The sequence below is a fragment of the Miniopterus natalensis genome, chromosome 10 (genome assembly GCF_054644295.1).
Source record: "Miniopterus natalensis isolate mMinNat1 chromosome 10, mMinNat1.hap1, whole genome shotgun sequence".
Taxonomy (NCBI): domain Eukaryota; kingdom Metazoa; phylum Chordata; class Mammalia; order Chiroptera; family Miniopteridae; genus Miniopterus; species Miniopterus natalensis.
The window spans coordinates 58661180-58685463 of NC_142090.1; the positions used below are offsets into that span (position 1 = coordinate 58661180).

The window sequence follows — 24284 nt, forward strand, 5'->3', positions numbered from 1 at the left end:
ATTTATTGAGCACCTGCCATGTGCCAGACCTTTGGGACGTAGCAATGAACAAATTAAACAAAATCACTGTTTTAGGGGCACTTCTGGAATGAGATTGGGGATAGACATAAAATAAACAAATGATGTCAGGTAGTGACAAGTGCTGTGAAAAAAATGAAGCCAGGCAAGGAATGGAGTAGGTCCAATATCCAACTAGTATGAGTTTTAGAAAGTGATAACAGAGAAAGCGAAGGGGTAAATATGAGAGGAGGACACATTTACAGGGTGTTCAGGAACAGCCTTCTCTGATAAGATGATAATTATGCAGAGGGGATCAGAAGGTGAGCTGTCTGGCTATCTGGAGAAGAACATTTCAGGCAGTGGGAATATCAAGTGCAAAGACCCTGAGTCAGGTACATGCTTGGCTTTTTGAAGAAAGACCAAGCAGGCCAGTGTGGCTAAATCAAAGTAAGGCAGAGAGGGTAGATAAGATCAGAGACCAAATTTGGTAGGTGTTAGGAGGATCTGGGATTTTACTCTGAATGATATGGAATGCTATAAAAGGGTTTTGAGTAGAAAATGACATGATGTGATTATTTATTTTTAAAATATATTTTTATTGGTTTCAGAGAAAGGAAAGGAGAGGGATAGAGAGATAGAAACATCAATGATGAGAGAGTCATTGATCTGCTGCCTCCTGCATGCCCCTGACTGGGGACTGAGGCCCCAACCTGGGTATGTGCCCTGACCAAGAATCTAACCCCAATCGCCTGGATCCTAGGTCGATGCTCAACTGCTAAGCCATGCTTGGCTGGGCGACATGATGTGATTTACATTTTCTAAGGATCAGTCTGGCTACTGTGTAGAGAATATACTATGAGGAGGCAAGGGTAAAAGCAGAGAGACCAGTTATGACCTTAGCAAAAATCAAGGTGAGAGATGATGGTGAGCTGGCCTAGTATTTAGTATTTTTCAGACTCATGGCTAAAACAAAAGAGGCCCTGGAAGATAAATTTATTTGAAATTTCCTTGCATATTTAGATGAAATGTATCTTAACTATAAAAACTACATGATACAACTCTTTTGAAAACTTATTTAGTTTATATTCTACAACTGCTTAGAGGTATAAAATCCCCATCGATGGAAAGTTGGGCACGTCATTTAACCTCTCAAGCCATCAGTTTTTATTCTATAAAATGTGGAAGATACACCACTCTATTTCCCTTTATTTTATTTTATTTTATTTTGTTTTGTTTTTTATTTTTTAAAATTTTTAAAAATTTTTGTTTAAAATATTACAGATGTCCCTTTTTCTCCTCAATGACCCATTCTACCCCATCCCATCCCCCTTCCCAGTCCCCTTTATTTTCTTTATTTGCATACCTCTCACTTCTTTTATCCTACTAAGTGAAAATAACCACTTTTGGTTTTAGCATTTAATGTCTCTTTTTTTTTTTTTTTTTTTTTTTAAGTGTATCTTTATTGATTTCAGAGAAGAGGAAGGGAGAGAGAGTTGAAACATCAATGATGAGAGAGTCATCATTGATCCATTGATTGGCTGCCTCCAGCATGCCTCCAACTGGGGATGGAGCCTGCAACTCAGGCATGTGCCCTGACCAGGAATCGAACTGAAATCTCCTTACTTTAACCCTAATTGTAAAGGATAGTAGTTACGTTTGCAAAAGAAGCTTAATTATATGTGTATGAATTTCTGGCATTGTGTAAAATGTGATTCAGCAATCAATGCATGGGGAGCCCTGTGAGTACCTATCTGACTAGAACTGGGAGTTGGTTACTGGGAAGAGTTGGAGTTAGAACTACAGAGTTATACAGGCAAATTATGGAAGACCTTGAATGATGGATTTAGGAATTTGACTTTCATCTTATGGGCAGTGGGAAGTCATTTTATAATGGAATGCCTTAATGAAAATTAAATCTTAGACAGCTAATCTGACAGAGTTAGGAGGACTAGAGTGTAATGGGGAGGAATGAAGCTGACATATCAGCTGGAGTGTTCTAAAATTTTCAACATATGAGATAATGAGAGCCTGGTCTACTATGTTGGCCATGGAACAGAAAAAGCTGGGAAGGAGTCAAGAGACTTGGGAAAGAAAGGACATAGGCCTGATAAATATGATGGATGAGATAGAAAAGAATAGAAGATGTCTCCAGGATTTCAAGTTGAGGAGACTGGAAGAAAGCAGTTAACTGAAATAGAGAAGTTTGGAAGTGTTGCTACTAGATGGAAGATCTTGTTTTAGGCAATTTTCATGACAAGTGATGGTGGGAAATGTTCAGTGGAAATGGTAGCTTGCGATGTCTTCTAACTAAGGAAGCAAAGCCATGAAGATGGACAAAATAGTGAAATAACTGAATAGATAATTACTCTATCTGGTTTAGCACAAAAATCATAGGTGAAAGTTTTCGCCAAATAATTTTGGTCCAGGTTACAATAAGATAGTTTTATTACTGTAGGACCATGTATCTAGATCCTCAATATATCATTCTAGATTTGAAAAAATTAAAAGAAGCAAGCAAAATTCTTGGTATTTCAGTTTCACAATAAACACTTTTGAAAAATTAGAATTATAGACACCTGTTTGTAAAGAGTCATTGACAAGATATAAGGGAATGTGACTTATTTGAAATCTGACTCGCTTTTAAATGTATAACATTTTGTGTAACAAAATACAGAATTCACCAGTGGGTGAGGTGTGTTAAAGAACTGGATTACAATTCATAAAGCCTATGTACATTTTAAAGATCTGTGTAGCCTGGCTGAAGTGGCTAAGTTGGTTGAACGCTGTCCTTTGCACCAAGAGATTGCCAGTTTGATTCCCGGCTAGGACACATGACTGGATTTAGGGTTCGATCCCTGGTCAGGGCACTTGTCTCTTACAAAGATGTTTCTCTCTCTCCCTTCCTCTCACTAAACACGTACTTGAGTGAGGAATATTAATAATAATAATAATAATAATAATAATAAAGATTTATAGACAAGGACATGATTGAATTGCGTATTAATAATTTACTCAGGTAAAAACTCCAGAAAGCCATATGGTAAATAGAAAACAAAACTGGAATTGTAGGGAGAAAATGTGTCTGCATTTAAATGAAAATAAGGTTAATGTCAATCATGTAATATTGTCACTAAAATATGTGACACACAAATAGGAATTAAGCATATAGGAAAACACAAGATAATTGTGCATTGGTGAGACACAGTTCAAATATTTAATGAAAATCAATTGGTTAACTTAAATTAGGTACATAGAATTTGGCAAAGATCCAGAGAATGGCAACTACAGTGATCAAATATATTTTAAGTAGACCATATAAGAAAAGGCTAAAGAAAAAGACAAGTTGCAATGATCCTCCTCCTGAATTTAGGAGTTATATTTTACTGTCCCAGATAATAAGACAATATAGGAAAGAAGAACCATCTTTTTTATTTTTTCCTTTCACAGAATCTAAGGAATTACCTTAATTGCTTCTGCAGCTTTTGTGAGGTAAAAGTCTAGTGATATATATTGGTTATTAAAACGAATTGACTGGCCCTGGCCAGTGTGGCTCAGTTGGTTGGAGCATCCTCCTGTACACTGAAGGGTGGCGGGTTCCATTCCTGGTGAGGGCACATGCCCAGGTTGTGGGTTCATGGGTCTTTAGACTTACTCTACTCTCATTTATCCCCTTGGCTCATGCTCTCATCTCTTTCAAGTTGTTGATTAAAGTCATCTTCTCAGGGGATGACTTGAATGACTGACTGACGACTGACTGACTGACTGACTGACTGACTGACTGACTGACTGACTGAATGAATGAATGAATGAATGAATGAATGAATGAATGACATGAATCGGTGTTATGAAGAGGCATCAGAGCATTAGTGCCATATGTTTGCCCTTCTAAGAGAAGTCAACACATGATTAACTTTCAACATTTATTGAGCACCCATTATGTATAAAACAGATGTGTATGATTGACTGGTCTTAGTGAAGGAAACATTGAAATAATCTTGTTGCTTTAGAACAGCGATTTTCAACCCGCTGGGGTTTTTTGTTGTTGTTTTGAGAAAGTTTATTTTGAAAGTCATAGAGGTAGAAGAAGTGAGCTGTAGAAGGAATGGGTTCAGGAAACAAGTTAAAGAGGCAAAAGAATGGACCTTGGAGCTTAGGAGAATAGAGGCAAGGAAACCATGCCTAGGGAGAGAGGGTGGAGAAAGGCATGAGCATGCTCCATAGAGAGACTCGCCAACCTTTTTCATCTCATAGCACACATAAGGTAATTACTAAAATTCTACAGCACACCAAAAAATACATTTGTTGCCGATCTGACAAAATAAGGATAATTTTGATTGGTTTACAGAAGAAAAATAATAGTAATTACCTACCCTTATTGGTCCAAAGTGAGTTTTTAAAAAATCAGGTGCCTGTACTTATATATAAGGATTTCTGGTACCAAGAATTAACCAGTCAGAAATCTTATTATACGATGTGGCCAATAAGATGTAACTTTATTATACAACATATATTTATGGTTCCCACCAGAAGGCTACTGTTGTGTTGGCTGTTGTCATTTTTTAATTTGACAGTATAAGGGAAAAGAGGTCAGTGCCCCTGACTAAATAGTCAGGTAGTGCACGTTTTAAAAATTCTTGCTGCACAGTGGTTGAAAACTGCTGCTTTAAGAAGGTTCTTGAACATTTTCAACACATAGTGAAACAAATACCTGACTTTCTTAGTTAATGAGAGAGCAATATCTATTAACAAACAGGAATATTTTGCTAGATATCCTAGGGTATCCTCCTCTCAGGCAATCACAACTACAAACATAATTCCTCAATCCAAGCAGTATTTAAATCATGCTCTATTAGAACAGTGATATTTTCAGTTTTATTCTTAGCTTGGTGGGTGACAGAATAAGCCACTTTTTCTTTAATTATATCAGTTCTTTTATTCCTATGATAAATGTCTATTCTCACCCACTTCCCAGTTCAAGTTAAGATAACAAGACAACATAGTATACTTGGGTGTTACAAGCTGCCACAATTAGGTATGCATTATGGAGTTTGAGAATAAAAACCTTTTTTAAATCTAAGAATTTCTAAGTCAGGGCTACTTAAAACTAGTCTTCAGTTTGTGGTAGACTTAAGATCTTTAGTCTTTTCCTTTTTCTTTTTTAACCCCAATTTTCACTTAACACCCTTTCTATGATTGAATTCAGCTTGTTTTAGTTCACATCTGGTAGTTTTTCAGTCCAACCTAGCTCAAAACAAAGGAGAATCATCATCAACCTGGATAATCAACCTGAGACGTTAAAATGTGTACAGTAGTTCATTCCAGGAATACAGTTGAGGGTAAAAGGGTGGGGAGAAAAAAGGAGGTACAGAGGGAACAGATAAAAAAATGAAAGAGTAATGCTTAATTTATGAAAATGGCTCAATTCAATCCAACACGAGTTTATTGGGTGCAAAGCACTGTGCTAGTCATTTTAGTAATGCCAAGATGAGGAAGGCAGCCTCTGCCGTGGAGTCCGGAGTATGAGGTTAACTAAAAATTGCACAGATTATTAAAATATCATGCAGAGAACCTACAGAAAATACAAGGAGAAAGAAAACTGACATTCATTGAGGATGTTTTAATACACCAGGGGCAGTCAGATATATTATTAACTCATATATATTAACAACCCTTCCACAACTTCCAGGTAAACTCAGGGAGGATAGGTAACTTGTTCAAGGTCATTCAAGCTAGAAAGCTAGTGTATACTGGCTTTGTCCCCAAGTAGGTTTCAAAGCCTAGGCTCCTTCCAGGACATCATTGCTAAGGGGACCCTCCGAGGAGGAGCTGGAGGGTTGTAGGTTATTATGTTACTTGCAGTTGGTCGGTGGAGGGAACAAAGAGATCAGAAAGGCCATTTGGGGCGGCCTATGAGGTGGGTCTTGAAGAAGGAACTGGAGACCAGGACGCCCAGTGTGTGGGGGGGGACTTCCAGCTAAGGAAGTGGTGAGAGCTGACTGGCTGCTCTCCCGTGTTCCCGGTGGGGAGTCAGCCTACGTTAGAAACTGAGGTCCCTTGGGTCCCCTCCCCCACCCCATTCATTGCCTTTGGGGCTTTTCACCCTTCACCAGTTCCACCATTAGGTATCTATTATTAATTATTATCATTATTTTCTCCCATTCTGTGAGGTTTTTTCCTCTTCCCCCTCCCCTTTTTATTGGATTTATTGGGGTAATACAGGTTAACAAAATTATACAGGTTTCAGGTGCATAATTCTACACTTCATCCGCACCCTGTATTGTGTGTTCACCGCCCGAAGTCAAGTCTGTGCCCATCACCAGGCATCTGTTAGTTGTGTAACCGGAAAAATCTCCATGTCTTAAAAGCGACTAGAGTCCCTAGCACGCTGCGTGGGGTCCCACCGGTGCCTCCGGCGAACCCCTTCTCTCCCATCTCCTCAGCCAGGCCCGCCGCTGGAGACCGTGCGTTCCTCGGGCGAGGGGCTCCCCCCGCCGCCTGCCTTCAGCAGGTGGGGGCCGGTCAGAGCCCCGTTAGCGGTGACCCCCGGGCAGGGCGCGGGGCCGACGGGGCGGGGCGGCGCGTGGGGGGGCGGGGCCGCGGGCGCACCTGCCCGGCCGGCGGGGCTCGCGGCGGGCTCGCGGCGGCTGCGCGGACCGACGTGCCCCCCCCCCCCGCCCGCCGTGTGTTTACGTGGAGACGAAGATGGCGGCGGCGGTGACGGCGCTGCCCGTGCGCCCGAGGGCCGTCAGCCCTTGAGCGCGGAGACGTTCCAGTCCGGGGAGGAGCGTCGGCCCGGCTTTGCGCCCGGGGCTGTCGAGCTCGTGGTCCCACCTCCGTCTGAAGCGACCTTTCCTTCCTACCCCCGACCCTCTCTCTGTCTTCCCCCAGCCTTCTCCGCAGAGGCCATGGAGGACGAGGAGAGACAGAAGAAGCTGGAGTTCGGCAAAGCGAAGGTAGGAGCCGCAGGCGGCAGGGCCCGCGGCGGCGGCGGTGGCTGGGAGGGGCGGGAGGGGGCCTGGGAAGCGGCGATCGCGGCGGCCCCGGGGGCCCCGGCGCGCCGCCTGGGAGAGGGCGCTGCAGGGGCTGCGTGTTCGCCTCGCCTCGCGCTCTCGTTCTCCCGTTTGAGGAAGCCTGGTGTTACTACCCCGGAGGTACTTCCTTGGTGATTGGGCGGTGTGGCTTTTTCTGGCGAATCCTCTAATAAAACCCCTTTTACTGTATTGCTGCAATCTGGTATTTATTGCTTCTAAATGTCCAGCCTTTCACTTTTGGGGGCCAGTTTTCTGGGTAGTGCAGTCATTGTGCTTTTCAAGGTGGGGATTTAGGGCTTTTCTTTATTCGGTGGGGATTTGTACGCTGATCATGATCTCGGCTTTCTTAGGTGGCACGCTGGCACTCTTGGGTGTGTGATTGGCTTGTGACAGCTGTCTCATCAGTGGCTTGAGTGTGCCACAAGTGCCAGCTGTGAACTTTGCGTTAAGGGCGTTTTTAGAAGCATGGCTTTGTATGTTTGTGTTTGGAGGTCTTTGTCATGGCACGAGCTTTTGTGTTGTGCAGAATGTTAATGCAGTATGTGAATGGAACTTCTAGGGAGGAAAGGTTCCATAGTCTCAGCTACACCTATACAATTCTTGCTTTAAATAATTGAATTTATTATATGTCTTGGTGAGTCCTTATGTGTATGTTTCAAAAAAAACTGTAAAGCAAACAATACAAAATTATACACAGGTTTTCACCGGGCTTCGTGAAAAATTTGACGCAGACAATATAAAATAGCATTTAAAAAAAAAATTACTTATTTGAGCCCTGGCCGGGTGGCTCAGTTGGTTGGAGCGTCCTCTCCTACACCAAAATGTTGCGGGTTCGATTCCTGATGAGGGCACATACCTAGGTTTCGGGTTCGATCCTCTCTCCGGGAGAGTATGGGAGGCAACCAGTCGATGTTTCTCTCTCACATCAATGTTTCTGTCTCTTTTTCTCTCCCTCTCCCTCTCCCTCTCAATCAATGAAAATATATCCTCAGGTGAGGATTAAAAAAAATTACATATTTGAGCATATCTTTTGGCTGGCTTCAAACGCCCCCTTTCTCCCTATAATGAAGTTATCTTTAATAGATTATATTCTGTTTTATTAGAGATGATTGTTAGCAATTATACTTGGACCACAATTAAATTATAATCTGGTTAACTTTTTTCTCCCTTCTTCCCCTTCCTTCAAATAAAGTAACAAAGGAGAAGTGGTCTATGATTTCAGTAATTATTGAAGGGCCACACTGCAGAGATATAGTAGATGCTTAGCACAACTTTCTTAAATGAATATGTATATATACTAGCTTCTTATTTCTAAAATATAGTTGGCTTTCCCACAAGCCCCTTCAGAGATCAAAGCTTAAGTGTTTGTATATTACTAGGTGGATTATATTACTTTAGGATCTATATATGGAGGGAAAGGGGCGTAGAGGCATCTTCAGAAGCCCCAAGTTGCTTACATTTATGCAACCTGCAGATCTGAGCAAGTTCTATGAATCCAAGAAAGGGGAGGTAAAGTGTACACCTCCTTCCAAAAGCATTGAAGTTTAATTAGACATTATGTTTGTTACCTCAGAATGTTTACACCTTGCCCCCAGAAGTATCTTTTCTAAATTATGTGTGAAGCAGTCCTACAAAACATACTTTACTTTGGACAGCACATTTCATAATAGAGAATTTATTTAAATTGCTTTGATTTGGCAAAAAGGAATTCTAAGAGTTTCTTTGTATGTGTGTTCTTTGTCTTTTAAATTCTGCCTATAGGGTAAAAATCTCTTTAACATTCACTTTTACTGTAGAAGATTATATTCCTCTAGAGTTGAGCCCAATTTTTCCAGTTAGAAATAAATCTGTGAGACTTGTAACGCGAGGTATGTTTGATGGAGCATTAGCTATACCATATAAAACCACTGGAAACAACCTTCAAAGACAATATTAGGATAATTGTTTTCTAAACTATATTATGTAAGCGTGATGGGATATTATGCAGCATTTAGATTATGAAGATTGATAGGAACATGGAAAACATAAGTAAAAGAACATCATCAAAAATAGTATATACATTATTTCATTTGTAGAAACATGGGCTTTTAGATTAAGACTTAGAAAGTTTGGATTGTAAATATAAAGACATTCAGCAAACCTCTGTTGAAATTCTCTTTCATAGAGGAAATATAGAGACGGTGACAGTCTTTGTTCTCAAGTTGCTCACGGTTTAGTGGAAGAGACAGACACTGGATAATAAGTACAATGAGCGGAGGAGGTATAGTAGGATTTGAGGTGAATTTTTTCATTTGTTAAAATGTGTTAAATACTGCTACATTATTTTTAAGGCTTTAACAAGGAAGTCTCTTAATAGTTGATATTAATGCAGCCTAGCATAATGCCTATTGCATAGCAGATACTCAATGAGTATTTGCTTAATGAATGAATGAGCAGAATGACTATGAGTTGTTAATGGGTGCTACTTTACTGGCATATTGCAGTTTAATAATAGTACTCCAGAATTCTCTTAATTGGAAGTGTCTTATTGCTGGCATCAGAAATCACTTAAAATGATCATTCCCAAAACTTATTTAGATACTTGGTTCTCTAAATGTTTGTTTATTGGACTTAAATATTGTATTTGATAACCTGTTTTTACAAACCACAACTATTAACTTTTTTTCTTGATGTTCAATAAGCTATTCACTGACCATTTTTCTTTCTGTATCTAGACTTTATAAGTAATCATTTTTTAAATGACTTGTTATGTATACAGTATAGTATGCTTTATAAACTGTTTTATACCAACCAAAGTCTGTAATGATAGGAGAATAAATTTTGGTATATGTAGGCATTCAAATAATCTTACAAAGACTTTTTGAGTTGGGAAAATGCCTACAAATAATGTGAGGTTAATAAAAATGTTACCAAAAAATTATATGTCCATATTTATATATGAAGACACCTGGAAAAGAAATCCACCAAGATGTAAATGATGGTCATCTCTGGGTGGTATGTTATAGGCAATTAAAATTTTCTATACACTTCTAGCATTTCCAAATTCTCTACAATGTGTTTCTTTTACAATCAGTAAAAAAAAATGTTTAAATGTCATTTTTTAAAAAACAAAGCTTATCAGATATAGTATGTTGAAGAGCTTGTTATACAGAACAAGAAAATGAGGCAGAGAATAACTAGTTTTCCTAAGGGCCCTCACTTAAGTCGCTTTAGTGTAGTTCTGGAACTGTAATTCTTTTTTTTTTTTTAATCCTCACTTGAGGATATGTTTATTGATTTGAGAGAGAGAGAGATATAAAGAGACATCAATCCGTCACCTTCCATACACTCTTGGACTGGGGATTGAATCAGAAACCTAGGTACGTGCCCTGACCTGCAATCAAACCCTTTTGGTGTTATGGGGCAACGTTCCAATCAACTGAGCCACCCGGGCGGGACAGTCAATCTTCTTTCATTTCTGTTTGTATTATATAGTTGGGATTCTTTACTATTAAACATTTATAGATCTTTCTGGTTTTATAGTTGTTACCACTTTTCCTTGCTGCCAGTTCTCATTGCCATGGACATGCTTAACATGCCTCGCTCTTTCTCATCTGCCTCTGCCCCTAACTTGCTATTTTAGATGTGCTGTAACCAGAGAACCTGGTAACTGAGTTAGATAAAATGGTTTGTAAAAATCAAGGGCCAGTGGAGCCTAGTGAATGGGCTTTATGACAGTTTTTTTCTGTTACCTGTTGGTTTTTTGGTTTGTTGTTAGGTCCTCAGTTACTTCCTCAGTGTTGATGTTGCAAGAAGCCTCACCCATGGAGATGTGAGACATTACTGCATTATTAAGTAAATATTTTCAGAGTTGGGCTCATCCCATTAACAAGGTGTTAACAGGGACAGCACGACACAGGCTGTCCTTGTGTTGAACCAAACTATTCTAACTCCATTTTAAATGATTTCATTTTTTCCCCAAATAAAATTATTTGCAGTGTTATATAAAGAAAGTATTGTAATATTAGCGAACAAAATTAGAGCATAGTGTGTATTTAGTATAAAATTATTACTCCTGTAAATTCATAGTAGGTATAATTTTTAATATTCTGTTTATACTTTCAAATATTCCAGTGTAGCAGAATTCAGTAAAACCAAAGTTTTGCACCAACTATTCAGCATTTATATAATTGGCATTATTTGATGAATAATTATTAAAATTTTTGCCTATTACATTCAGTAACTAGTCACTACATGACTTTTATTTGTTTAATGTGCATTTTCAGTTTGAAAATGGTGCCAATTTTATGCAAAAAGAACAGTGCTCTTTGCAAGCTGTATATTAGGTTATTAGTAGCAGGACTTTTCAATTACTGATAGACAAAGTTAGTTATGGTGTAAAATTTTTCTTGCATATTTCAGATACACTGACTGCTCCACTACTACAAAAGTTGCTTTTTCACCCCATTTCTTTTAAGCTTTCTAGTTTTTTTAAATTCTTATATGTGACATAGCTTATTTAGCTTTCCAACTGTATAAGCAGTTTGATACATTTATTGCAAAGAGTGGTACATTGTCTGTGATTTAAAAACTAATTCATGGTGGCGGGTATAAAGGGGATAAAAGGTGATGGAAAAAATAAAATTAAAATTAAAAAATAATGAAGGGGAAAAAACCTAATTCATGACCTTCAGGCTTTGTTGGGGGGAAAACATGACTCATAAGTTTTAAGAGAGATAATATGGGGGAAAGAATGGGCAAAACAGGCTTCTTGTTTTATACACTATACAGGTAGAAGTGTATAGTACTGAAGAAAGATTTCTAAGGCAAATCCAAGAAATGGCAAGAACTGGGATAAGATCCACTGAAGAGACTCAGCAAGGAGGTCTCTGGTATCCTGTCAATGAAACTCTCAGTTGAATGAGGACATGGAAAAGAAGTGAAAAGATTTGCTATATCCAAGTGACTGGAATATGACAAAATTGGGGCAAAAAGTATTTTCTAACAAAAACACCTCTTATTTTTATATATAAAAATTCCGTAATAAGAGCTAAACTATGACTGCAAAATATTTATCTATTATAGACTACTGATTGTTGAAATATAAGCGAATTTCTTCTAATATGGAAGTTACAAAGAGTTCTCATGATAGATTAAGTAGTAAATGATAAGGAACACTATACTTATTTCTCAATAAGATTCCACCGAAGTTGAAATTAGGCATCTTTCATTGGTCAGCATCTCTTTAAAAACTTGAATTTGTAAAAGCTTCAGAATTTTAAAAAGTTTATTTATAAAGGTGGTTTTGCGTCATGTGTGTGTGTTCATAATACTGCTTTTTGGCATTATTTGCTTGTTTGTGCAACTGACATTTTTGAACACCTACCACTTCAGCAATCGACTTTTACTTAGCATGCATATATTTCAGTGATCACAAATTCTGTGCCTTATTGTGTATGGGAATAATCCTATCCTGTACATGAATCTCAACAGGTGTTTGAGAGTTTTTTATATTCTTCTGGTGCTAGATTTAAAGAAGCTATAGTTTTTCAATTGAAGTGAAATTTACATAACAAATTAACTATCTCAAAACGAGCAATTCAGTAGCATTCAGTACATATACAGCATTGTGCAACCACCATTTCTATATAGTTTCAAAACATTTTTATCATACCAGAATAAAACCCTGTACCCATTAAGCAGTTACTCTTCATCCGTCCTCCCCCTAGCAACCACCAACTTGTTTTCTGTTTCTATGGGTTTACCTACTTTAAATAAATGGAATCATATAATATTTGACCCTTAGTGTCTGGTGGTGTTTTTTTTTCACTTAGTATAATGTTTTTGAGTATCATCCATGTTGTTGTATATATCAGTACTTTATTCCCTCTTATGGCTGAATATTCCATTGTATGTATATACCACATTTTGTTTATCCATTGATGGGCATTTCCACCTTTTGGCTAATTTGAATAGTGCTAGTATGAATATTTATATATAAGTATTTGAGTGCCTGTTTTTATTTCTCTTGGATATATACTTAGGAGTAGAATTTCTGGATTATATGGGAATTCTGTGTTTTTTGAGGAACTGCCAAACTGTTTTTTTCATAGTGACTTACCATTTTACATTCCCACTAGCTCAGTGTAAGGGTTCTAATTTCTCCATATCCTCACCATCATTTACTGTTTTTCACTTTTTTATTATGGCCATTCTAGCGGGTGGGAAGTGGTATTTCATTGTCATTTGATTGGTAATTTTCTAATGACTAAGGATGTTGAGCATGTTTTCATGTACTTGTTGGTCATTTGTCTATCTTTGGAGAAATGTCTATTCAAGTCCTTTTCCCATTTTAAAAAAATTATTGACAGGAGAGAGAGAGACAGAGAAATTTGTTATTCCACTTATTTATGCATTCATTTGTTGATTCTTGTATGTGCCCTGACCAGGGATCAAACCTGCAACTGTGGCATATGGGAACAATGCTCTAACCAATAGAGCTACCTGGCCAGGTAGAAGTTGTTATCGACTTCTTTTATGTATTATTAATTATTATTTATTCTATTTATATTACATATATTTCTGTACAGAGAAAGAGTGTGAACCATGTGTGCTCAGGCAGGTGTCAGAGAGGAGCAGACCATGAGAGACACATCTCCAGTAGGATTATCTTTCATCTTGGTTTCTTTTTAGTCCTTATGGGCTCTGCCCAAATTTAAACTGTTACTTCCTTTGAATAATAGGTTCTTGGCAAGTTGATTAGAGCATGATGCTAAAGTTTGATTTCTGTGTGGGCCAGTGAGTCATTCCATTCCATAGCCAGCTGTTTTACAAGTGCATGCAGTTGGTCCAAGGGGCACCTGTTGGGTTTTTGTCTTGGTTATTACCAGTCCATTTTCACTGTGGGGAAAAATAACCTAGTCTTCAGTAGCAAAAAGGCTTGTCATTTTCATGTGTGAAAATTATAGGACTATACAGATATTTCACTAGTTTAAGACAGGTTTTTGTTGTCATATTGTCTCCCCTTTACTTCTAGTGTTATTGTGGTAATGGTCACCAAAATATAACTTAGGATACTTAATGCTTAGTCTAGGTATGCTATGTAAAGCTTTGGTTGATTTGCATGTGTGTTTAACCCTGTTTGAAAACAGTGTCGTTTGGCCTAGGTTACTCATTTAACTCTGTAGATTCCTTTATACCATGAAGGTGTCCTTTATCCTCTTACTCATAAACAGTGTAGTGTTTGTTTTCAGTTGCCATCAGGGTTATGATTCTTATTCTGGTTTGCTATTCACTAAGATTTTTATGTGTTCTAAAAGTTTCTCTGTAAGTCTAACTTTTTTTTTCCTTTTAAGAGATCATTTTTTAAACCCCCAAAGTTTTTTTTTTTCTTTTTTAGAGGTCAGTGCTTAAAGCCCCAAAAGATACTATTTTGACTAGTAAGAACTAAACTAAACTTTAGTATTTAAAATTTCAGTCTATAAAGATTTGAATTTATAAATTGCATTGATTAAGTAGGTTCTCTGGTTTATAGATTTCTGAAAAACTAATAGGGTAGAAAATCTAGAATTTTTTCTCCTATTTCTTGATACGGAACACACTGCAAAATTCCATATTTACTAAGGATCCTTCGTTGTGGGCTCTGTGATTAGGCTGTATTTATTCCTCAAGGGCCTCACTTTTATTTCATTTAATGTTGCCTTATTGTTTTCCCAGGGAAGATAGGGACAGAGTCGAACTAAAAATACTAGTATCCATATTTATCAAGAACCAAATTTAATGTATGAAAGTGTGTGAGGGAGATGCAGGCAAATGAGATGGGGATAAGGCAGTGATCTTAGCTAATGACCACAACATTTATGGCCTGTTGACTATACATGTATATGTTGATTCCTTAATACAGATAAGTAGATGCACTAAAGGGCAGGGTACTATAAATATGTAAAAAGTGCATTAACAAATATCTGCTGGGAGTTTACATATAGAAGAATGGGTTTTGGCTGAAAGTTGTAGAAACAATGATCTATTCATAGACAACTTCAAAATATTGAAAATATTTTTATGTAAAATCTTTTATAGTGTTTGCCAAAGAAATTTTAATGTGCATAAATTCCTTTCATAATGGAAATATATATCTGAGTATTTCTGCTCAGTGACTTTGCTTCAACAAGAGAACTCTCACTTTTCCACTTCATCCAATATTATTTTTTATAATAGAGTTTGAGAAAAAGAGATTTGGGATTTTTTTTTTTTTAGTTGAAAAAAATGTGTTTTTTTTTTTTAATTCAAAGGGTAAAATACAATACGACTCAGTGTTTTGTTTTGTTTTTAAGAGTTTCTCACACTTTTTTTTTTTTTAAATATATCTTTATTGATTTCAGAGAGAGGAAAGGAGGGGGGGAGAGAGAGAGAGAGAAACATCAATAATGAGAGTCATTGAATAGCTGCCTAGCCTGCAACCCGGGCATGTGCCCTGACCGGGAAGCGAACCCCGATCTCCTGGATCCTAGGTCAATGGTCTACTGCTGAGCCACTCCTGGCCAAGCAGTACGACTCAGTTTTAATCTTATGACAGAAAACTCTATATATAGTCTTTTTCCTATAGGATTTGGATTTAAATTTTTTTAATGTTCCAGTTTTAATTTTTATATCTCATGTGCTATGATATTTCCAAGGCTTGGGAGTTGATACCTATTCAGAAAGCATCTCAGTTGAAAAATAAAATCCTGTGAATTATTTTGTAATTATTTTCCTATAGGGTGCATGCTTATAAAACTTAACCTCTTATTTTCTTTTAATTCAAAATTTGTCTCATACTTAGCCCTTCTTCACATTCTAACACCACTGTCCAATAAAAAAATCAGGCCCACATTACCTCCCTTCTGTTTGGTTTCCCTGACTCACTCTTCTTTGCTTTTCAGATCCAGCTAATCACCTTGCTGATTTTACCTTCCAAATATTTCTTGATTTATCCCCACTTCTGTTCCTACCTCCTTGTCTCTAGCTTGGACAATGAGAAGGTTGAGACTGGAAGAAAGAAGAGTATAAATTTGATAATAGTAGCTGCCAATTTTTGAGCACCTTCTAATGCAAAGGCATTATGCTAAGGGTTTTACATTTATTATCTCATTTAATACTTGTAACTATTCTAAGAGCTGTGGCTACTGTTGGTATTGCTATTTTGTAGCTGGGAAAACCAAGAAGTTAAATAATTTGCATAAAGTCATAGAGGCAGAGCAAGGGTTCAAACCCAGTCTGTTTGACCCAAGACATTGTGTTCTTAATTTCAGCCCTACACTGGCTCTTACATCGTTGATCAGTATTCGTTCAGTAGGTAGGATTGAGAAGCCTTGGTAATTGGTTGTAAAGGGTAAGAAAGATGCTATGGTCTGAATGTTTGTGTCCCCCCAGAATACATATGCTGAAATCCTAACTCTCAAGGTGATGGTTAGGAGGGGGGAACATTTGGGAGGTTATTAGGTCATAAGGGCAGAACCCTCATGAATGGGATTAGTGCCCTTATAAAAGAGAGTTCCCTTGCTCCTTTCACCATGTGAAGTTATAGCAAAAAGATGGCCATCTATGAACTAGAAAGCGGTCTTTTACCAGACACCAAATCTGTTGGCACCCTAATCGTGCACTTCTAACCTTCAGAACTATGAGAAATAAATTTCTGTTGTTTATCCACTGCCCAGTCTATGGTATTTTGTTATAACATTCCAAACAGACTAAGATAAGAGATGACAGCAGCTTTCTGACTTGAGCAACTGAAGGGATGTAAATGCTAGTTGAGATAAGGAACATGGACAAATTTGGGGGGAGAGGAAAGTTTTAATGAAATAGGTCTTTGAAATAGGAAACGTGGGCATATTTAGAGGGAAACAAATATTTGAGTAGAATAAAAATGAGTTTTGTTTTGTATATATTGAGTCAGGGGTGCCAATAAGACATTCTAGAGGAGTGATCCATGTAGAATATAATATGAGTCTGGAGTTTAAGACAGAAAGAAGTTCATGGTATGAATAAATAATTGTTTTAAAGATACTAGCTGACACTCTGGAAATTGGGAGTTCACTCAGGAAGAAGCCAGAGTGGGACACAGATTGAGTTGAACTTTGTGGACACATCCATGTTTAAAAGGCAGGTGGAGAGGGAGACTGCAAAGGAGACAGACTTCACAAAGCTAGGAGATGATAATGTCTGTGAAAGTAAGGGAAGAGAGAGTTTCAAGTAAGGAAGAGTGGCCACTTGTCAAAAATGAGAATTCATATTACTATGGGATGGGGAATGAATGGGAATCAGGAAAACATAGTGAATGCTACCTACCTTTTCAAAGATTTTGTGTGAAAAGCAGTTATAATTGTAGTGGTTATAAGCTTGGACTAGACCAGACATCTGGGACCAAATCCTGTCTTTGCCATTTATTAGCTTTGTGACTGTAAGCAAGTTACTTAACCTCCCTTTACTTCTGTTCTCCATCTAAAAAAAATGAGAACAGTAATAGTACCAGCATTGTGAGGATTCAGCTAATAGATATAAAGCACTTAGAACTTCATCAGACTGTAAAAAAGTGTTCAAGAAGTATTAGCCGCCATCCTCCTCCTCGTGCTGGAGCACAGAGGATTAAGCTGTATAGCAGAAAATTAGACTGGAGAAAGAGCTGGGATCAGATCATGAGGAGCCATATGTGTCATTTTAAGTAATAGGGATTTTTTTCATAAACTTGGCAGAAAACTATTAAAAGACGTATTTGGCATGTGTTGTTTTTTAATCCTCACCCGAGGACATGCTTAGAGAGAGAAGGGAGAGGGAGAGAGAGAGAGACATCAATTAGTTGCCTACTATATGTGCCCCAACCAGGGATCCTACCCACAACCCCAGTTATGAGCCCTAACCAGGAATTGAACCTTTTGTTGCATAGGACAATGCTCAACTGAGCCACTCCAGCAGGGCTGGCATGTTTAACCCCTGAAGAGGTTATTCCTTTCCTAAAAAGATCTGAATATGGGCTGTGGCAGTTTCATGTTGTCGCTATACAAATGAAGCATGTTGTTTTTTAATATAAAATATTGGCAATTAAAGTAGCTAAATGTAAACACCCTAACTCCAGTGGGCCTCTTTTGTTCCCCAAAAAACTGAGATTAGTTAAGTGAGGGAGGGATAATAGAGGGTTCTTGTCAAGATAGATTTCAAAGGAAGGTAAGAGTAGTAGAGCTGGGCCTCATGGGAAACTGAAAAGCCATTTGGAACTGAGATATGGTTGGGGCAGAGTGCCATTCTGCTCACTGTTCATTGTTAACAATTACTGAGGTTACAGTGAAATGAAACAGGTAGGTGGCATCTGAACAGTGAAATGTAATGAATGACCTGTCAGTGTTGGCTTATGGGATGTGGTAAAGGTGTCTGGAGCGGCTGATGAAAGAGGCCAGGCCCCAGGACAGCATATTCCTGGGGCTTCTGCCTTATTTCTGTCTTTTGGGATGAGATTTTTGATAGATGTATAGTTGTATTATACCCTTTTAAAATAATTATATTAACATATGGGCCTGTGATCATTTTATTAGTGAACATTCTTTATAGATCTGTGGGGGTGGGGGTGGGGAGGAAGGCACAGGGCAGTGAAGTTCTTTCAAAGAAAACAATCACCCATAGTCTCATAACCTACAAGCAATTACTGCTAACAGTTTGTTGATTCTTTGTTTCTGTGTGTAAGTACGTATATTTTTAAACTTCAATCATGCTCTTATTTGCAGTTTTGGCCTCTTTTTCTCTGACTTTATGTTGAGAGCATTTTCTCACATTAAAAAAGTTTTTAAGCCCGACCGGGCGTGGCTCAGCAGTTGAGCGTCAACCTAGGATCCAGGAGATCGGGGTTCGATTTCCGGTCGGGGCACATGCTCGGGTTGTGGGCTTGATCAATGACTCTCTCATCATTGATGTTTCTGTCTCTCTCTCCCTCTCCTTTCCTCTTCCTGAAGTCAATAAAGATATATTTTTTAAAAATTTTTAAAAAGTTTTAAAGACATTATTTTCAAAAGCTACATAATGCTACATTGTGTGGTTGTGTAGTAGTGTAACCATCGACCTGATATTATCATCTTACTTTTGTTAAAGAGACTATGCAGGTATTCTGAAGTTCTGAGGAATAATGCCTAAAATTATTGCTTAGTGGTATCTCTTTTCTATAAAAAATAATCTTTTTTCACTCTGTGCAGGCACTATTCTAGACTTAGAGTGTCAGTTAAAAATCCCTGCCTTCCTGGAGCTTACCTTCTAGGTATTTGTTCTGAAATAATAATTTGACTTTGTATAATCAGTACTATGAGCCTAAAACAGTATTCTGATAATTTTATATACTTAGAAAGTGATTTGTTCTGAATACTATAATGCTATAATGTATTAATAATTTTCCACTTATAATGTATTATAATTCCATTATAATGTATTATAATTTCCACTTTTTGTTCTATATCTTTTTTCACTTGGGATCATTTTGTAATACACACTGCTTATTGAATTGTTTTTTCAAGCAATTTTTTTTTAATGTAGAATTCTTTTTCTTTTTTATAATTAAGTGAAAGTAGGGAAAGGAGAAAAGAAAGGGAACAATTGAAAAAATAGTCTAAAAAAAAAAAAGCCCTTAAATCTGGGAGAAATCTTGCCCTAGCCTGTTGGGCTCAGTGGTTAGAGCCCTTGGTCTGAAGGGTCCTGGGTTCGATTCTGGATAAGGGCACATACCTCAGTTGCAGGCTCAATTCCCAGCCCAGGTTGGTGCTCATGCGGGAGGCAACCAATGTGTCTCTCTCACATCGATATTTCTCTCTCTCTCCCCCCGCGCCCCTCTTCCACTCTCTGGAAAGCAATGAAAAAAATATCCTCAGGTGAGGATTAAAAAAAATTTTTTTTAAAATAAATCTAGGAGAAATCTTAAAAGATCCTCGAATCTACCTCTTCATTGTACAGTTGAAAAAACAGTTCTGCTGAGGCTGTTGAGGTTAAGTGTCTTGTCCATTGTCACATAGCTAGCTTATTAGGATCTCAGTAGACACAACTGTTTAGTACTCTATTATATGAAATCCATATTCTTTTTGAAACATTATTTTCATTCAACAAATATTTGTGCCTACTATGTGCCAGACAATGAAATATGTTAAAATATGTAAAATTAAGATGATTCTTGAGGCTTCAGAATCTGTTTTCTTCTTAGACATGGTGTTCCAACACTTGTATTTAAGAAAGAAATCAGCATTGAATGAGATTATAGGATAGAAATTGGACAGACGGGTCAGTAATGTAAAGTCCTGTGGTCTTTACCAGATCTGTTTTCCTTGGTTTATTTGACACTGTTATTTTCCAACAGCTTGTATCTCTGTGATGTTGTTAGAAAATATGCTTCAGAGCACAAAATGTTGCTTTTGTCTTCTTTGCTTTTAGTTGCCCTACTTCACTACATACAAATTGTCTTTGGGTCAGCTGTTGTAATCTTTTTGCTCCCATAGTTAGGCCCCTGGAGTTTTGCTGTAATAGTTTGTACACCATTCTTGGGCAATGTTCATTAAGGAGGAATATTAAAAAGGTTTAAAGGCAGCACTGACAAGTACAAATAATCACCATAATTAGAATTAATTAAGATATCTTAAATTTTCTGCAGCAGAAACATAGACAGTAGCTCTACTTTTAGCAATATTTGAAAACTGGAAAGACTAGAAATACTTTTGAAATATTTTATAATGCTCTCTTTAGGGGATGCATGGTGTGTGTGTGTGTGTGTGTGGTTTCCCCCAGTCTTGTCAAAAAAGTATTGGTTTGGTGATTTCATTTGTTTATGTGTTTAAACTTAGTGTTCTAGGATTTGAAGTATAATGACAAATGAAGAAAAAGATAGCTCAGATTGCATGGCATACAAATTGGTATAATGGAAAGAATACTGGATTTGGAGTCAAATGTTCTTATTCTATTCTATTTTGCCACTTACTGAATATGACCTTGGACAAGTAATTCATATTCGTCTTCAAATCTCAGCTTCCACATTCTTTCTCATTACTTCATGACCTCTCCCCATATCCCCATCGAAATCAAGTCTTTCTGTTATATGCTTTCTTTAGTACTCTTTCTTCAAAGCACTTTTTATCTCTTGAAATGATATATTTCTATATTTATCTGTATTTGTTTAATTTGTTCTTCCTACCTGAATTACAGTTCGTAGAGTAGGATTTATATCTGATTCATCACTACCTGTCCTGCCTTTAGCATTGGGCTGAACACAGGATAGGTAGTCAGTAAATATTTGCTGAAAATGAACTGCTTAATACCTGCCATATGCCAAGTTATTTCCTTCACAGATATAAAACTACAAAGCCATCTTTGAGAAAATTAGGATGAGAGCTTCCCCATACCACCTTCTTAGAGATATATAGAGGACTGTTGAGTTTATGAAATTATACACTAACTTTTATCTTGTTCCTCACAACTCAGTGAAGAAATAGGCTGGCCTACATTAAAACATCCTACTATTAGGACCATATATTTTAACTCGTGTCTAGCATAGTGCCTGCACATAGTAAACACTCCGATGAGCACTCAAGAAACACAATAGCCCTGGCTGGGTTGCTCAGTTCGTTGTAGCATCATCCCATACACCAAAAGGTTGCAAGTTTGATTCCCAGTCAGGGCACATACCTAGGTTGCAGGTTCAATCCCCTGTCGGGGTGTGTACTGGGGGGGCATACAGGAGGCAACTGATGGATGTTTCTTTCTCACATTGATCTCTCTCTCTCCCCCCCCCCTAAAAATCAATAAACATATTTTCTGGTGAGGATAAAAATACACACACACACAGATTTCAATTAGCTGTTTTTTTGAAGTAACATAAAAACTTGGCATGTTTTTATACAGCATTTTTTTAAAAGTCCTTGTTTTATTGAGATTAGTCATTTTTAAAGTTATAAATATTGAGTTTAAGGAACAAATTATCAGTCATTTTTATTTAGTTGTTTATTCATGGCCTAGTCAGGGTAAGATACTTGCTTGAGATCTGAATCAGTTTTGAAAGACAAATGTTTGTGGACATAATATCTTTCTAGTAAATCTTCCAACTATTTTCGTGCCTACATATGTTAACATTTTTATTGTTGGCTTTCAAATGACAAACACAGATGGCTATAGTATAAATTTTCAGCATGTTTTGGACTAAATGTTTTCCCAGTAATTTAAAGCGTATCATTTCAGTATCAAATCATTGCTGACTGAGTAGAGTTTCTGATATTTGCTTATCTATTAGCTTGCCATTTTTTAGATTTATAATAAAAATAATTTAGACAGCTATAAGACATTAGGTTTATGATATGATCTTGTTCCCTCTTTTATAACACAGAATTTCTTGCTAAAAAGCTATTGTGGGTATTATTTTTGAGAATTTAATTTTGTCTTATTTGTTTTGGCGGGGTTGGGGCGTATTGGAGGAGAGATTATGGTGAGAGGGATTATTTTGTGTTTTAATTCATGTAATTGCTCATTTTTAATTCTGAGACCATGGAACTTTTTTATATAGTAGAATTAGATATGCCTATTATAGCATCTTAATTGTCAGGTTCTGTGGAACAGTACTTAAAGTGATTACTTGGTGGCTTTAAAAGATAAATTCTGTTTCACTCAACACGTATTTACTAAATACTGCTTTAGCCTTTGAAAATATAGCAGTGAACAAAAGTTCTTACCCTTATGGACTTTATCTTCTGGTTAATCTGAAAAAATAATTACTTCATATAATCAGTAGCAGGCCTAAAACAATGTCTTAATAATTTTATGCCCTTAGAAGTGATTCATTCTGAACACTATAATAGAACCATTTCTACTTTTTATTCCATATCTATGATTAACTTTTTCACTCAGGTTCATTTCGTAATGGATACTGTTGTCTCAGTATTTTTTTAATTAAACTTTTTATAATGCAGTTTTAGTTTTCTCCTTTGTTATGTTTCTACATATAAGTAAATATTAAATAGAAATTATATATATATCTATATATCTATATATCCTAACAGTTGAAATTTTAAACTGAATCTTCATCTTTGTCCTGATATCCTCTGTTATCTGAATATATTTTCTAACACAAATAACATGGGCCTTTAAGAAGCTTTTGAAATTGAGCATAAATATCAAGAATGACAATATTAATATTTCTCTTGACTTTACATTCTCACTGAGGGATCTTTTAAAAAATGATGTGCCTAGACTTTGGATTCTATTTACAGATAATACATAATGGTGTTTCAGTTGGTTTATTTTAAAAAATGAATCTGCTACCCTCAAAGTAGTTTAAATGCATTCCAGCAGCGTAATAATGTGAAAGTAGTGGCAACTGGTGTTGCATCTGTTCCTTAAGTAGACATGAAGCAGGATAACTGGCTAGTTGCTAAATAGCTGAGAAAAAAATTTTAATGTGATATATTTTTATATTCTACGAGGTCAGTGATTAGATAGTTGGCTTTCTTATTAACACTATATACTTTTCTTCATCTACAGCAGACAGAATAAGGATAAAATATGCTGTGTTATTCTATAGGTTCTAGTATTTGTCACTTTTTTTTAAATATGTCTTTATTGATTTCAGAGAGAGGAAGGAAAGGGAGAAGAGATAAAAACATCAATGGTGAGTCATTGATCGGCTCCCTCCTGCACACCCCTACTGGGGATTGAGCCCAAAACCCGGGCAGGTGCCCTGACCAGGAATTGAACCAAGATCTCCTGGATCCGCGGTCGATGCTCAACGACTGAGCCACGCCGGCTGGGCTTTGTCATGTATTTTGATAGTTAATGCTATCAACATAATTATTAAGATTGCTTTAACCACACGGCTCAGTGGTTAAAGTGTTGGCCTATGCAGCAGAAGGTCATTAGTTTGATTCTCAGTCAGGGGCACATACCTAGGTTGTGGGTCCAAGCACTGCCCCAGGGTGGCTGTGGGAGGCAACCAACCAGTGTATGGGTCTCTGTCACATTGATGTTTTTCTCTCTCTCTCCTCCCCCATGTCTTCCTTCCACTTTCTAAAAATCAATGGAAAAATATCCTCACTCCTCAGGTGCGGGTTAAAAAAAATTAATAAAATTTTTAAAAAAGATTTTTATATTCTATAAGGCCATCTTAAGAAATTTAATGGCCATCTTTGTAATTGGTCTAATTAATAGTTATATAGTTAATTTACTGGTAGTATATTTCCTCTTTTTAAGGCACAGGGGGCTTATACCTGTTCTTATGCTTTTGTTTCTCTTCTC

The 24284-nt window shown here is 37.2% G+C and overlaps 1 protein-coding gene across 3 annotated transcripts in view; it reads left to right on the plus strand.

Moving 5' to 3' along the window:
* Positions 1 to 6756: 6756 nt before the first annotated feature.
* AKAP9 (A-kinase anchoring protein 9) overlaps positions 6757 to 24284 on the plus strand; it is a 137219-nt gene continuing 119691 nt past the window's right edge. For 2 of the 3 annotated variants that reach the window (XM_087821149.1, XM_087821150.1), the window contains exon 1: positions 6758 to 6953. In XM_087821149.1, the coding sequence (XP_087677275.1) occupies positions 6906 to 6953 (48 nt within the window). In that variant the 5' untranslated portion in view covers positions 6758 to 6905. Of the gene's footprint in view, positions 6954 to 24284 lie in introns of all 3 variants that reach the window. The other variant, XM_087821151.1, reaches the window with a different exon arrangement.